A 14,385-nucleotide genomic window follows, 5' to 3' on the forward strand; every position below is an offset into this window, starting at 1 on the left:
AGGGAAGTCATATACAGTAATGTGTCAACTTCCTGTTTGGGCAGAATGCAAGTTGGTGTCAGTTATCCCTTCCAAAGGGAGAGCAGAGAGTAGAGAAGAGAGAGTTTTAGCAGCTCTGCCCCTGGTCTGTTGCTTGAGAACTAAACATTTTTGTCAATGAATTACAAAAATGTTTTTTCTGTCAGAGCCTCTTCAAATTCAGACTGTTGCTTGCTTTAGGACTAGTGGACTTAATTAGGCAATCAACTAGAAGCATTTGCAATCTATGAGATACTCAAACTGGAGCAAATGTCCACCCAAGTACCTTGCTATTAATAAGGTGTGTTTTTTGGCTGCAAGCATCCGTATATGCATGGTTGTTCTACTGTGAGGAATCCAGTTGCTTTACTGCTGCCATCTTAGGAATGGCAAAGTTCTTACAACTGGTTACTGCTGTGGCAAAAAACTTTAGAAGATACATCCAAAGGTCAGGAGTGAGAAGTTAGGAAACCATAGAACCATAAGCCCACCAGCAGCTGCTGGTTTCCTATTGTTATGCAGCTACTACCCTTTACCTTGTAGGAGATGGAATTAAGATAATTCAAAAACTGCAAATGCAGCTTTTTGCTGGCACTTTTAAACAACATCCTATGATTGTGTTTCTATGCCTTTTACAAATCATACATGTGAGTGATCACAGCATAGAACTATCTAGTATAACTATATTCCATATAACATATTTATATCAGCACCATTGTTTCATACATATATAGAAGCATTGAACAGAAAACTGAATCAGGAAGCTACAAAGATGAAAGAATTCCTCTCCATGGTAACAACTCAGATAATAAAAGGAAAAAATGAAAAAAATCAACAAATCAACAATTAAACATCCAGGCTGCTGTGCACAATGGCTTTATACAACTATGGGATGTTTTGGAAATATAAGGCTGATAGCATTTTCACAGCCAGAATATTAAGGCCATTTAAAGGCTCCAGGACTGGTGCTGTCTAGAGTTTCCCATTTAAGTTAAAAGTAACTGGCAGGGGTACCCTTGGGTGGTTCTCTGCCTGCAGAGAGCATCATGTTTGCCATCATCCTAATATATATATATTGCCTATTTCCATTTATTCAGAGGGTAAGTTATATTTGCTTGCAAAGCACTGATGTTCTTTATATAAATACAGCACGCATACACAGTACTAATGCAGTATCCAGGGTCTGATATTTACAAGGTTAGTCTAGTTCAGTTAGTTGCAGTTACATTTATTTATTTCGGCAGAAGAGAAACTACTAAACAATGTACATACTGGATTAATCTAGAGCAGCCGTAGTCTCTGTAAGTGGGACATTTTCATTATCCATGACCCTGAGCTCTGAGTAGTAGTGGTATGTGCTATGTGCTGTGCATTTAGTGCACCTTGATTTTATTCTCTGACTTTTCTTATATTTTCAACTGTGTGGGTACTTTTGGAGTGCATGAGCAAAACATGAACTGTGTCTAACATTTTCAGATTAATTTCCATGAGAAAAGGTTATTTCGAATGTGAAGACTTATGGGAGAGATTTATAATGAAAAGAAAAAACTTTTATCCTAATTCAGCTCCATTTTGCCCCTTAGACATCAATAGAATATTCATGTGATAAACAGTGAGAAGTTTTTCTTATTGAATTTCAGCTGGAATTGAATTAGGATTCAGATTGAATATGGCCCATAAAATCAATTCACTTTCATTTCAAAGTATTTTATCTTCTAGGGTGTCATTATGGAAAAGTATGTGAAACTCACTCACCAATTGCCAGAAGGAGTTGTTGGAAGTACCCATCGAAACATTCACTAATTGCTGCAGCAATGTCTTGTCCAGATATAGTTTGAAATTCTTGGAATACTTCAAGAAAAGAAACACAAAACACCAGAGTAAGAATGTAATATGCAATAATTAAGTGGCACCTTATATAGCTATAAATAATAATAGAATACATGCATTATATGGCCAAACGTGTATGGATACCCATTCTAATTCGCTATTGAAGCAACATCTATCTTTGCTGTCACTACACCATACAATCACTCTTTATAATTGTGTGCTTCCTAATTTGTGGCAGTACCGGGCCAAGGGGTACTTGCATTCAAGCCAAGTACCCCTTGTCTTTGCTCCTGCCTGCCACAGCATAGTATATATCTACATGGTATTTTTTTCCTCATTGTGCCCCCATTTGCACCCTAGTCAGCTGCCTGCTCTTCCAACCGCTAGTGGTCCTGATTTGTGGCGACAGTTTGGGGAAAACACTTCTCCAGGAAATTAACCCCATGCACAAAGGAAGGTTCATGCAAAATGGGCTTGAGAAGATAGAAGTGGAATAACTCAGCCCTGACATCAGATGTAACTTCAGATGACCAGGCCCCTCCAAATCTTCAGGGGTAAGCCACACAAGCCAAACTTTAGCGAACTGGAGAGAGTTGCTACAATACAGCACAATCTGTGGTCTAGACTCCCCTGTCCTCCCTGCAGCTGCTGGATCCGCTGTATTGTAGTTACACCACTGCCTCAACCCACCCAAAGATCTACGGGATAAATGAAAATGCCAATGAAATCCAGGCCTTTTCCCAGAAGAGTAGAGGGTAAAGGCTGGCTTAGCTGAAGTTTTGTGTCACTAGGATTCAAGACCAAATAAGGGTTGGTAGTAGGAACACCTGCCTAGCATGCAAACATTTTTGGAGAATGCAGAGATGGTGCAATTCCAGAAAATATGTTTATTGTAGTATGACCAGCAGCACCCTATTAGCTCATCAATGGAGCAACTCCTTGTCTCTTCTTATTTTTGCCCACCACTATCTCTTCCAGATAGAGGTAATAGTGTGGTGGGACCATGATTGGGGGGAGGGGTGGTGGTGGTGGGAGTAAATAGTCACCAATGCCTTGGGTATCAAAGCTTCTTGCCTTAGCAATTCTTGAATCCATACATGGGTAACAGGAAAATAATCATTACAAATTGAATGCAAGCTACAGTACATGCTCCAAATATTAAATATATTTACCCTTTTATTTTTGTACTGTGTGTTTTTTATGATTTTTTTTTTAATTATAGTAAATAACGTTAAATTCACAAAACTGCATATAAGGTTTAAGATTGCATTTATAAAGATTACCACAAGGTGTCTCTATACATTAAGGTATAAACATCAGGCCCAGCATGCACTACATTACAGCATTTTACAGCATTTATGAAAGTCAACAATATCCTAACACCTTAATATCTTAAAATTAAGGAATAAATACTTTTCTTGTTTTCTATCCCAGAAATTTCTCATGTTAGCAGGAAATCTAGGATTTAAATATGCTCATAGTGGCCCACAAATAGATAAACATATTTAGGAGCATTTGTTAAGTATATCTGATAGGTAAGCAAGTGCCCTTTATTTCAAATACTGTAGGTACAGTATAAGGCTCACTACTATAACCACATAAAGCCATGGGTTCACAAATCAAAACTCTATATATTCTTAAAATAAGGGCAGATGGGAGGTCTAGCCATCAACTCTTTTACCCCCACCCACAAAGTTATTGTATATTTTCAGTACCTGGCCCATCCACACAAAAAACATTGAAGGTGGCAAAAACTTGCCCCCATATTCTTACCCAACCACAATTGCTGGTAGCTTTTGTTACATAAGATCATCTGCAACATATTTTTGTGCTCCCCCGTTCTCCTTTGGCAAGCCTCCCAGAGCACCTAAGAACAGTAACAGTGCTATTATAGATAATGCAATGCCCATTTTCACAATTTGTTCTATTTAATTTAAATTCAATTTAATTTAAATGTAAATATTAAATCATAATCATACCAACTGTCATACCTTTTTTAGGAATATGTTAAAGTATGCATGTTTATTATATCTATGTATCATATTTATTATATTTCTACTTGTATACACAGCCCTGCTAAATTAAAAACAGGCAGATGTATCTGCCCTGAAAATGTTAAATATCTGTACTATACCATCCATATGCACCAAAAATAAACGCTATCACTGCTTTAAATAGTCTGGGGTGCTGTTGTGCTTCTCAGTTTTTTGTTAGCCCAAGACATACTGTTGCTGTATATAGTCATAGTGTAGACTAAACTAACCACTAACACACTAAGGGGCAGATTTATAAGTGTGAAATTAGAGCTCACTACTACTCTCTGTTCATTCCTATGGGATTTTTAGATTTAATAAAAATGCTTCTACAAATCCAACAGGAATGAATAGAACTTGGGTGAATTTTTCTGTAGTGAGTTCTAATTTCACATTTTGATAAATCTGCCCCTTAGACTTAGAAGCAATGTTTATCTGCACTGTGACCACATTTGAAGCAAATGACACATAGGGCAGATTTATCAAAATATGAGATTAGAGCTCACTACAGAAAAATGTACCCACTCTTTTTTTATTCACTCCCATGGGATTTTTAAAAGTGTATTTATCAAACAGTGAACTTTCACCCTTTGATAAAAAAAGCTTCAAAATATTCCATAGGAATAAATAGAGAGTGGGTGAATGTTTCTATGCTGAGCATCTCACCTGCCCCGTAGTGTAGTCAAATCAGAGGGAACACTTAATAAATAGCGTTCTAAAACATTTAACTCCCAAGTCTCATGTATTCAATGTATTCAACTGGTAGCATGGAAACTTTGTCAAGAGTTACAACATATAATATATATATTGTTATAATATATATAATATATTGTAAGTTAGATAGTGAGATCCAGAATTTAGCCATTGGTAATGAGCCATAATTTGTACCACCACCAAACCAGCATCTTTTGATGTTCCTACCACAACATCATCTACAAATCATCTCTTCTGTAAATCTCCTGTAATGAGTGTGATTCCCTACTCATGAAAAGTGTAATGAAGCTCTTGGGAGATTCATAGGGAGGAGATTCTTGATGGGATATACAGTATGTATTAGAAATCCACTTATACAGTATATGTACCTAACGGCATATATCTCAGCATGTTGCAATGTTTATTTTTTTTTTTGTTTTTGCATTAGTTGAGGTTGGCTTGCTTTTCTGTACATTTCACTGTAATGATATCACCCCATCAGGGTTTTTTCTTCACTTTTTCCATGCAAATCTACTGCATGAGAGTGTTTACCATTGCATCCTGAGCAGCCATAGCAGGGTCCGCATAGCCTTCCTCTCTCACTCCCTGCAAGAGTAATAATGCACAATAATATTTCATTTTTATATATAATAATACATGATGAGAATGAGAATTTGCAGAAAGCACTAATTGAAAATTATTACACTATTTCTATAATTGTATCTACTTCTTTGTATGAAGAGCACATTTGGAAAAAGCTTTTATGGCTAATAATGATTATTATACAGACATACAGAATGGCCACTGTATACAGTGTATTTGTGTTTAGCAAAATAAGGACTGTGCTGAAATAGGGCATGTGTGAGTATTGCCAAATGCAGTTATATAATATCACAAATAAAAACAAGCACAGAAATCATAAATGTGTATTTTTTGCTAATTTTATACTGTTTTGTGACTATATTTCTATTACAGTGCTCTGTCTCTTTCTGGTAACCTTGGAGTTTTTTTACTGGGCAGTATCATGTTTTTATTTTGTCAGTTTTCTCTATAAAGTACGTTATTTGGATTAATAGTGACACTTTGTCTTAATTTACACCATGAAAACATTTGGGGTCAAACAATGCAAATTAGACAAAACTTCACAGAACGTTAATCACCACTTTGGGGGTAACTGCGCAGAGAGAAGGGTACAAGCAAACACCATCATTTTCTGTAATTGAACCATTTATTATGATTTCACTTAGTTTGTAAGCTCTACTCCTTCCTACTGTGTCGCACACCACACGGCACTTCTCTGTGTATTTATACTCATTTATTGTATTTATTAAAACCCTTGTCCTCCCTGTGTGTAATTGTGTATATTGTAGGATTGTACAGCGCTGTATATCCTTGTAGCACTTTATAAATAAAGTTACATAGATACATACATTCTACAAAACCCTTTGCCTGCTTTATATCGGGTTTGGTTCAGACATTATGAACAGATTTACTATCAAAAATAAGTGAAAATAAACTAATAACAAATAGGCATGGCAATCAGCCTTTGGCAAATCTCCTGTCCCTTAAACCACACTGGAACATGTGGATTATATTCCTGTTGTGTTGAGAGTAGGGAGAGACACATTTAACCCTTCTGTGGCAATTTGGTTTCAGTTGGAGCTAAATGGAAAGTAATCTGGCAGTTTTCTATGAACTACAGTACAAAGCTGGGTAAAGCAAGGTAGAGGGGATTTGCTCAGGTGTATATTGTACATGTGCTGGTGTATATTAGGTGTATATTATACATATGGGCAAAGAAGCTTTTGGATAAGTTGTACATCAATGATTTGTGATGAATGTCACAGTGTGTGCATGAAAACATGCTGTGCTTCCAAGACTTATGCATGATTTGCTCAAGTAATTCTAATTGCTTGCCCTGACCTTGAAGTATTTTTACTGTTTTCTGCAATCCATGAGAAGTCAGACCATGTCATGACAGGCTGCAAACAGGCCAGAATAGAAACATGGGCTAAACATGGATTATACTTGTATGAAAGGAGAACTACAGCTTAACTAAAGAGGTAGGCTAGAAATGTTGTACATTTTGTTTTGGGCCCTAGGCAACCACAACACACTAGCAGAAAAGGTCTGTGTCTCTGAAGATGCCCCAGTATCTCCCCATCTTCTTTTCTGCTGATTCACTGCACATGCTCTGTGCTGCTGTCACTTACTGAGCTTAGGTGCCAACGCAACAATATACTGTATATATAGAATATATATGTCACAATATAAGGATTAGTAATTAATTCAGATTCACATTACATGGCAGCTCTGAAATCAGTGCAATTAGCATTAGAATTTAATAATCAGCCCTATAGCATCAAAACATATGACTGGTGACCCTCATTTTCTGCTCGATAATTTCTGATGACCGCTAAGCTTAGCTTCTCAACACTGCCCAGAGCCCAATGAGCATGTAAGTGTCACTGACACTTTTAGCAAAATGCAAGATGGGAAGCTTCTGTGACAACTTCGAAGGACTGGATCATTACTACTACAGAGATGCTGAACCTTTAGGCTTGTGCAGTAAGTTTAGTATAAAAAATATGCGATTTCTAGCCATATTCATTTTAAGGGTTTAGTTATCCTTTCAGGGATACCTTTACTACTGCGCGTGGCTGCATCCAAGCAATGGAGAAATCAATCTGGAATCAAAGGTGGCTTTCATAGGTGAAACACACATAAAACATAGAAGGTTATAATAATCGGAAAACCTATAAAGGTGCCATAGCCTGGCAGGAAACAGTATCAAATAGCAGAGACTGGGACTAGCAAGGAAAGAAGGCAGACAAAAGAGTCTCCTAGAGATAAGCAGTTGACCAATTATTTGTGCTCATACTTGACTGCAAGTTAACAATACAGTGATGCAAACACTGGTACCAGTTCTAGAGACGGTACATTGCATCTCTGTGATGATAAATGTAATTTCCATTTTTACTGTAGGACATTACATTTTTTTCTTACAGAGCAAGTAGGTGTTTATTTTTAGTTATGATCGTTATTAACAATATGTGTTTGCTATGACCTTGAGAATTACAGCAATGAATCATTAGGTTAGGCTTTTATTCTCATTAGCTGATACACAGGGGACATTGACATCGCTTTTGTGTACTAATGTTGAAAAAGCACTTTACTATACCTGCACCAGGTTCATTAAGGCATCTCTGAAATGGCCCGAGGTCTCCGAATAAATGTCCTGATCAAGGTTGTTATTGTATTCTACAAGGAAAGCAGCATATTATTTGTTCATTTGTTTCATTTGTTTATAACCTGCATGTTTGGAAATAGCTATGGGTTATTAGCATTTTTTTATGAAAATGTCAAACTTGCTGCAGATGACTTTCCAGCTACTGCTTGCACCCCCCAACAACACGAAGAGGCACATTGGCTGTTGTTCTTTACAACAGATTAAGGGAAAAGAAGGAAAAACTCTACCTAGGTTACCATTTAATTCACCAACTGTGTGAAAGACCAAAGAGCAGTCAGATTTATTCCTATTTTTCCTATAGTCAAATTCAAATTGTAAGTGTACTTTATATGGCAAGTTTTAATAATAATAATAATAATAATAATAATAATAATAATAATAATAATAATTTAAGAAAGGAATAATTGTGATTGTAAAATATCACCCAAGGTCATTGGACAAAAGGAATTGTATAGTAATAATAGTTTAGTTACGTAGTACGTAGGCTTCTTTAATCTGAAATATTTCAGCACTTGATCGCAAAGCTAAGATGTCAATTAGGCAGTTTTCATCTGTTCCTGGTCCCTGTAATGAATGAATAGTAAGAATAATTGTATTAGAGTATTAAGAAATAATAATGCATAGACTATCAAAGTGATTTATCTAAAAAAATTTCCAATGTTTTGATCAATAACTGATCTTTAGGGAATAGACTAAAATGCTGATAGAGTGCAGAGCTGTGTTTCTTTAATGTTTGCTTTACCTGCACCCAGGCAAGCTGGTATATTTCTATTGTGAGTGCTCCTCATGTTTATTTACAGTAGTACAGATACTGTATTCCATATCTGGAAACCCATTTTCCAAAAAGCTGTGAATTAAGGGAAGACCATCTTCCATTGAGTCCATTTTAAGCAAATAGTCCCCTTTTCTTGGTAATCATGAAACAGTAGATTGTACTTGATGGTAACTAAGATATAATTCATTCTTATTGGAGGCAAACAATCCTGTTGGGTTTATTTTTTTTAGCTAAAGGTTTGCTGATCCAATTAAATACAAGGCCAAAAGATGAGTGCTTTTACAAATGGCATGGAACTCCATGGTGACTTATTATATCCTCATATTTTACTACAAGGGCTACATTATTCACTATAATATTCACAGAATTATGTTAGTCTTAAACTTATTCTTTGCCCTGTTATTTTATTTTTCTTTGACTTTTCCATTTTTATCCCTTCCTCTTATTTCTGCTGGTGCAAGCACTATTAGTGTTGACTATTTAAATAAGAACAGCTGATTTTAGTTGTCAGGTTGGCCCAAACAGATATTTTTCTTCTAGATTTGATGTGGTTTTCTCTGCATTGATTTTAGATGAAATCAGAACCATTGTTACTATGAGAACATATTTACATGGGGTTTTTGTATAGGCCTGCTTTGCTGCGTTACAGAGAACATGGAAACATTGTATAAAAACCTGCATGTGCATTACTAGTAAATGCGACTTTGTAACCATGATGAAAATGTCCATGTGGACACAAACACGCTTTTATTGAAGGCACAACACCTGTATTTGTTATGAAGGACCTTTGTGTTAGCTTTGCATATAATTGTCATTATGGACTTCCCAATCTTGTATCTGACAACCAACCAACAGTATGATTTGTATTTCTACCTTCTGGAAAACCTGATCAAAACTTGAACAAAAGACACACATACACATTTAGAGCTTATGTGGACCACAAAAGCTATAGTCCATATATATATATATACTGTATATATATATATACAGTATGTATATAGGTCTGTTTGTATACAAATATATTTGCGTTAATGTACATGATTATAAATCATACATTTATGCTTGCTAAGCATCAGCTCAGATATTAGTATTTTGCCCTTTGATTAATGCGGTACTGGGGGTTTGTCCCAATTTTAGAGCATGACAAAGACATATGAGCTAATTAGTTATAGTTTTTGCTCTATGTGTAATGGCAATTACCTTCATAGCATGCCAAAGATCATGGGCGTCAAAGCATGGAGGAGCATACATCAAGCCAGTTATCACTTCTTTGAAATGGCCATCAAGGTTATCTTTTAGAACTCCAAGCAAATCCTTAGTGGATAAAAAGCAGAAAAAAATATGTCAACTATCAGTGAATACAGATGTTAGAGAGATGGTAGAGAGAGACATAATTGTTATATTTATTAGCTAATTATATTTTAGTGTTAATTATAGAGGATATGTGTGGTTACAAATCAACATACTGAGCCCATTGGGACATAAAGTGCTTGTGATATTCAGTTTCAGATCTTTCCCAGCCTTTATAATGGGCTGAACTCTGGGCGGGAATAACACATTAGTGCTTATTTAGTCTGTGCAAATTCTTCTACAAGTGCAGCTGCCCATAGCAACAAATCAGTTATTAGTTTTTATTCACAAACTTGTTCACAATTAATTTTTTATTGGTTGCCATTGCCAGTTGTACTTTATAGATCTATCTATCTATCTATCTATCTATCTATCATCTATCTATCTATCTATCTATCTATCTATCTATCTATCATCTATCTATCTATCAATCTTATCTACTCATCATTTCTCTCACTCTCATCTAACTGTCCATCTGTATATTTATCTGCCCATTTTCCAACCCTGGATTTTCCGCCATGTCTAGGGCAGCGGTAATTCTAGGGTTACGGGTGTCAGTAGGTGCACTATGTATCAAAGCATTCTGGGTGCAACTATGCAGAAGCACAAGGAGAGTGTTTGGACCCCAGTACGACAATGGAATAGTGTCAATATATGAAGAAATTTGCATCTGTATTAGTGATAAATGAATGAGTCACAATCTGTAGATATGCACATAATGCAACACTTATATGAATATATATAATAGTAACTGCAGAAGATTTATACAGGTTTTTGGCTCAAACTTGATCACGTGGCCTGAAAAAGACTCTTTTGATTTTAGTTAAAAAAATGACCTGCTGACTGTGCAGAAGTCACCATGTGTTACATCTGATCCATTTCTGGGCATACATATGAGTACAGTTCATGGTGTTTCATTTCATAAATTTTACTTGTACTGACAGGTAATGGGAGATTGGTTTGGGACGTGCCAAGGAGTTTGCAAAAAGAAACTTGTGCAACCTCTGTCCTTTTTCTACACATATTTCTTAAATAATATGCCTCTTAAAGTCAGCTTTTTAATGCGCCACATGGCACCACTTAATAAATCTGATTCTCAATGTCAATGTCAAACCCATTGACTATGATCACTGATGATCTACAGCACATTTTAGAGATTTTATACCGTGCCATACATATTCCCATAGGCCTCAGCAATCATAATCCTTTGTGCATTGCTGCGTTGAGTCAGAATATCAATCAGAACATCCTTGTCGCATTCTGTAAAGAGAGAAGATTAAGTGTATTTTGGAAGCAATCTCCAAACCTACACAGATGATGAGTATACTGGAGGAAAAAAAGTTTTTATTGCATTAAACAAAAATGAAATGAGATATAAACTTTCAGACTTTTTCATTATCAAACATTTTTTTCTCAATAAAATAGTTTTATAATATACTTTTTTCTATCTGGACAGCAAGAGTTTAGCTATGGCTATATGGTCTGCCATTCAGGGCACTGCAGATATGGAGTTCTTTCACTCCAATGTATATCAGTTTAACAACATGCATACTGTATATTTTATTATCTCTCCTTTTTAAGAAACATATCTGGAGCCGGAGAGAGCATTTGCAGCATTAATGCTGGTGGTCATACTGTACATTACATGACTATTGACAGTTACTGTATGTGATTTTCATGGGCAAGTTCTTCATGATAAGTAAGTCCTAATCATTTGTAAGAAGATTTGCTATCTATGAATAAGGGACTGGACAATCATATTAGCTGTATATTTTTTGCATTATAGTTGTAATACTGCTTGATGCAGGGAATTTTATGTTGTACAGAGAACAGTATCAGTATATATACTATTTACTGTTTCATATATAGTACTTTGAGATACTCCATTTACAAGAAGAAAATAACTTTGATCTACCTGCAGGATATTAGTAACAATTCTTCTCTACTATATGTGCAGATTCACTGACCCCCATATTAAGGTATAAGATATAAACTACTTATAAATATTCAGCATTTTATAAAGTTGCAATAAGGATTGTTTACCTTCATCAAATACGGGAACATTTTAACTTGCCTTCAGTTTATATAAATTTACCCCCTAACCCCATTAAAGATAATGTAAATTGGTGCTGTCTTTTGCAGCTTCTCCCTGGTTGGGTTGGGGCAGCAAACACAAAATTGTCACAGAACAATTAGTATTATGAACTAGAAACCTTTTGTATATGCCATATATGATTGTCCCAAAGCATACTTTACACCCCCCCTCCCAAATCCCTGAACTATGCACATCTGTCAAACCTCCAGGACCTTTAGGGAGTAAGGACAGAGTATGGGGCATGGGAGGTAGGGACATATTATATTTATGGCAACAAATCTCCTACATTTTGTGGCAGATTGTAGTCTCTGGCTATGGAAGGATTCTATATTGTCTATCACACAGAAATTTAGACACTCACATATAAAATGGTCTACAGGATAGTATAGTCCTTTCTACTTAGGTCCACTTTTAACTTTCTTCATAACTAATTCCTGTGAGTAAGAACCTGTGTGTATATTTTGATATCTCCTGAAAGTCCCCTTATGGCATACTGTATATACTTTCCTTTCCCTTACCTTCCTTTCCCTACTTTCCCTTATCCTCTGTTTTGTATTTTCAACTCCCTGTTTTCTATCTCACTATGCAAAGCTTTACGCAACTTATTGGGTAATGTAATAAATGGTGCAAAGTTTGCTAGTGATCGAGAAACCTATAGCAGAAGAGAGCATTTACTATTCCGAATATCTATTTGGTTGTTATAGGTTATTAGATCTAGTTGTGCTTTTTGTACATTTCCCTCAATAATTGCTTGGCAGGACACCATCAGTGCAACAATAAGGGCACAGCAGGTGAGCAGTCACTGTCATTTTTAATGTTTGCCAGTTTTCTGACGGTTAATCCAAACTTCAGATATATAATGGCATTTAACCTCAATATAAAGAGGACTCGTGTCTGCTCTGCTTCAAATAAAATTGTTAATGAGAATTCTACCTTTATGAACAAATCCAACTCTGCCTATTTTTTTATTCAAATCAGGGTAAAATGCAATGCAGGCACATCATTTAAACTATAAACAGAATGTTTCTCTGAAGAGCAACATTCTTGCCTTCAGCATACAGTGCATAGTAATTAAACTTTATTAAACCCTTGGTAAATGGAGTGTTGTGTGCATAATTGTTAAAGTGCCTAAATGAGCAGTTATAAGTAAGCATAGCTCAAGTAACAAAACAATACGAAAACGCCTCATTTTAAACTCATTAGTGAAAGATATTCATAACTGCATTAAAAAGGTATTTGCAAGAGAAAAACTTTACTTTACAGGACAAGTAAACCCTAAGGGCAGGAGCACATGTAGCGGGTTGTCTGATTTTCTCCACCTACACTTTATACACAGGTGCAGTAAGCAAATTTGCTTTTATTTGCTCACTCCTGTAGCTCCATTATCTATTGTCCTGTGTGCTGCTACACAGAGCAGATATCAGAGCAAAAATACATTCTTCCGTGTCTCTGTGCCAATATCAGCTCCGTGTAGTGCCACACAAGCCTAATGGAACCTGTGTTAGAATTATCATATAAGGGACTTTGGGATTTATGTACTAAGCAAGGCAAAGTGCATAATCTGGACTCCTTGTTTCTGTGTCATTTTTTAATAAATACAGTCCTGCCAGCACTAACCAGTGCTATATTAAGAGGGAACAAGTGGCATGTAATTGTTAACTGGAACAGATGAAGGTTGGGGAATGCTGGAGGCTGCAAACCCAGGATCCCTGTACTAAACACCAAGCACTGCATTGCGGCACAACCTTCTCTGACAATTCTCCGGGGTGCAAGTGCTCTGTGCATTGGCCCTAAGGGGCCCAGTTTTTTCACTCTAAAGTTCTCTTGACAATTGCTCTACAAAAATGGTTTACTTGTGCCTGATAATGCATACCGCCCAACATTTGAAAAGTTTAAAGAGGGATCAAAAGAAATGGTGTCCGCAGTGCAGCAAAAAATGTTTTGACCACGTCCATTTTTGGAACCACACTCTCTAATTACCACTCCCATTTTTACAAAACTTGGCAGGTTATTTAACGTTTGAACACACTTCTGGGGGTTTTGGGGTCTTGTTTTATTTGTCATTACAGTTTTGCTTAAAATGGTGAAATTGCCCTTTAAGCGGCAAATCTCAGTTCCCCCAAAAGACCTGATTTGCTTATTAGTTACAATTGTATCTCAGTGCAGATGTGGCCTGATAAGTGTTCTGGGCTCTCTGCCAAAAGCTACTTATCTAATTAAGTTTTAGAAACTTTGTGTCTTTTTTGGCGTTCCGTGCAATAGATCAAAGGGAAATGAGGGACTTTTCAGAAAGAATCTGGGACTGGGGACTGAGCTGTTAAAATCAGGGCTGGAAAAAAGT

General features: G+C 36.2%; 1 protein-coding gene across 1 annotated transcript in view; it reads right to left on the minus strand.

The window, feature by feature from the left end:
• The window catches only part of anxa10 (annexin A10), a 28,784-nt gene that overhangs the window by 6,107 nt on the left and 8,292 nt on the right, over positions 1-14,385 (minus strand). The window contains exons 3-9 of the mRNA NM_001103066.1: positions 11,115-11,209; positions 9,800-9,913; positions 8,298-8,388; positions 7,756-7,835; positions 5,127-5,180; positions 3,622-3,715; positions 1,774-1,869 (exon numbers count right to left, since the gene is read on the minus strand). Of these exons, the coding sequence (NP_001096536.1) occupies positions 1,774-1,869; positions 3,622-3,715; positions 5,127-5,180; positions 7,756-7,835; positions 8,298-8,388; positions 9,800-9,913; positions 11,115-11,209 (624 nt within the window). The remainder of the gene's footprint in view (positions 1-1,773; positions 1,870-3,621; positions 3,716-5,126; positions 5,181-7,755; positions 7,836-8,297; positions 8,389-9,799; positions 9,914-11,114; positions 11,210-14,385) is intronic.

Source organism: Xenopus tropicalis, chromosome 1 (genome assembly GCF_000004195.4).
Source record: "Xenopus tropicalis strain Nigerian chromosome 1, UCB_Xtro_10.0, whole genome shotgun sequence".
NCBI lineage: Eukaryota > Metazoa > Chordata > Amphibia > Anura > Pipidae > Xenopus > Xenopus tropicalis.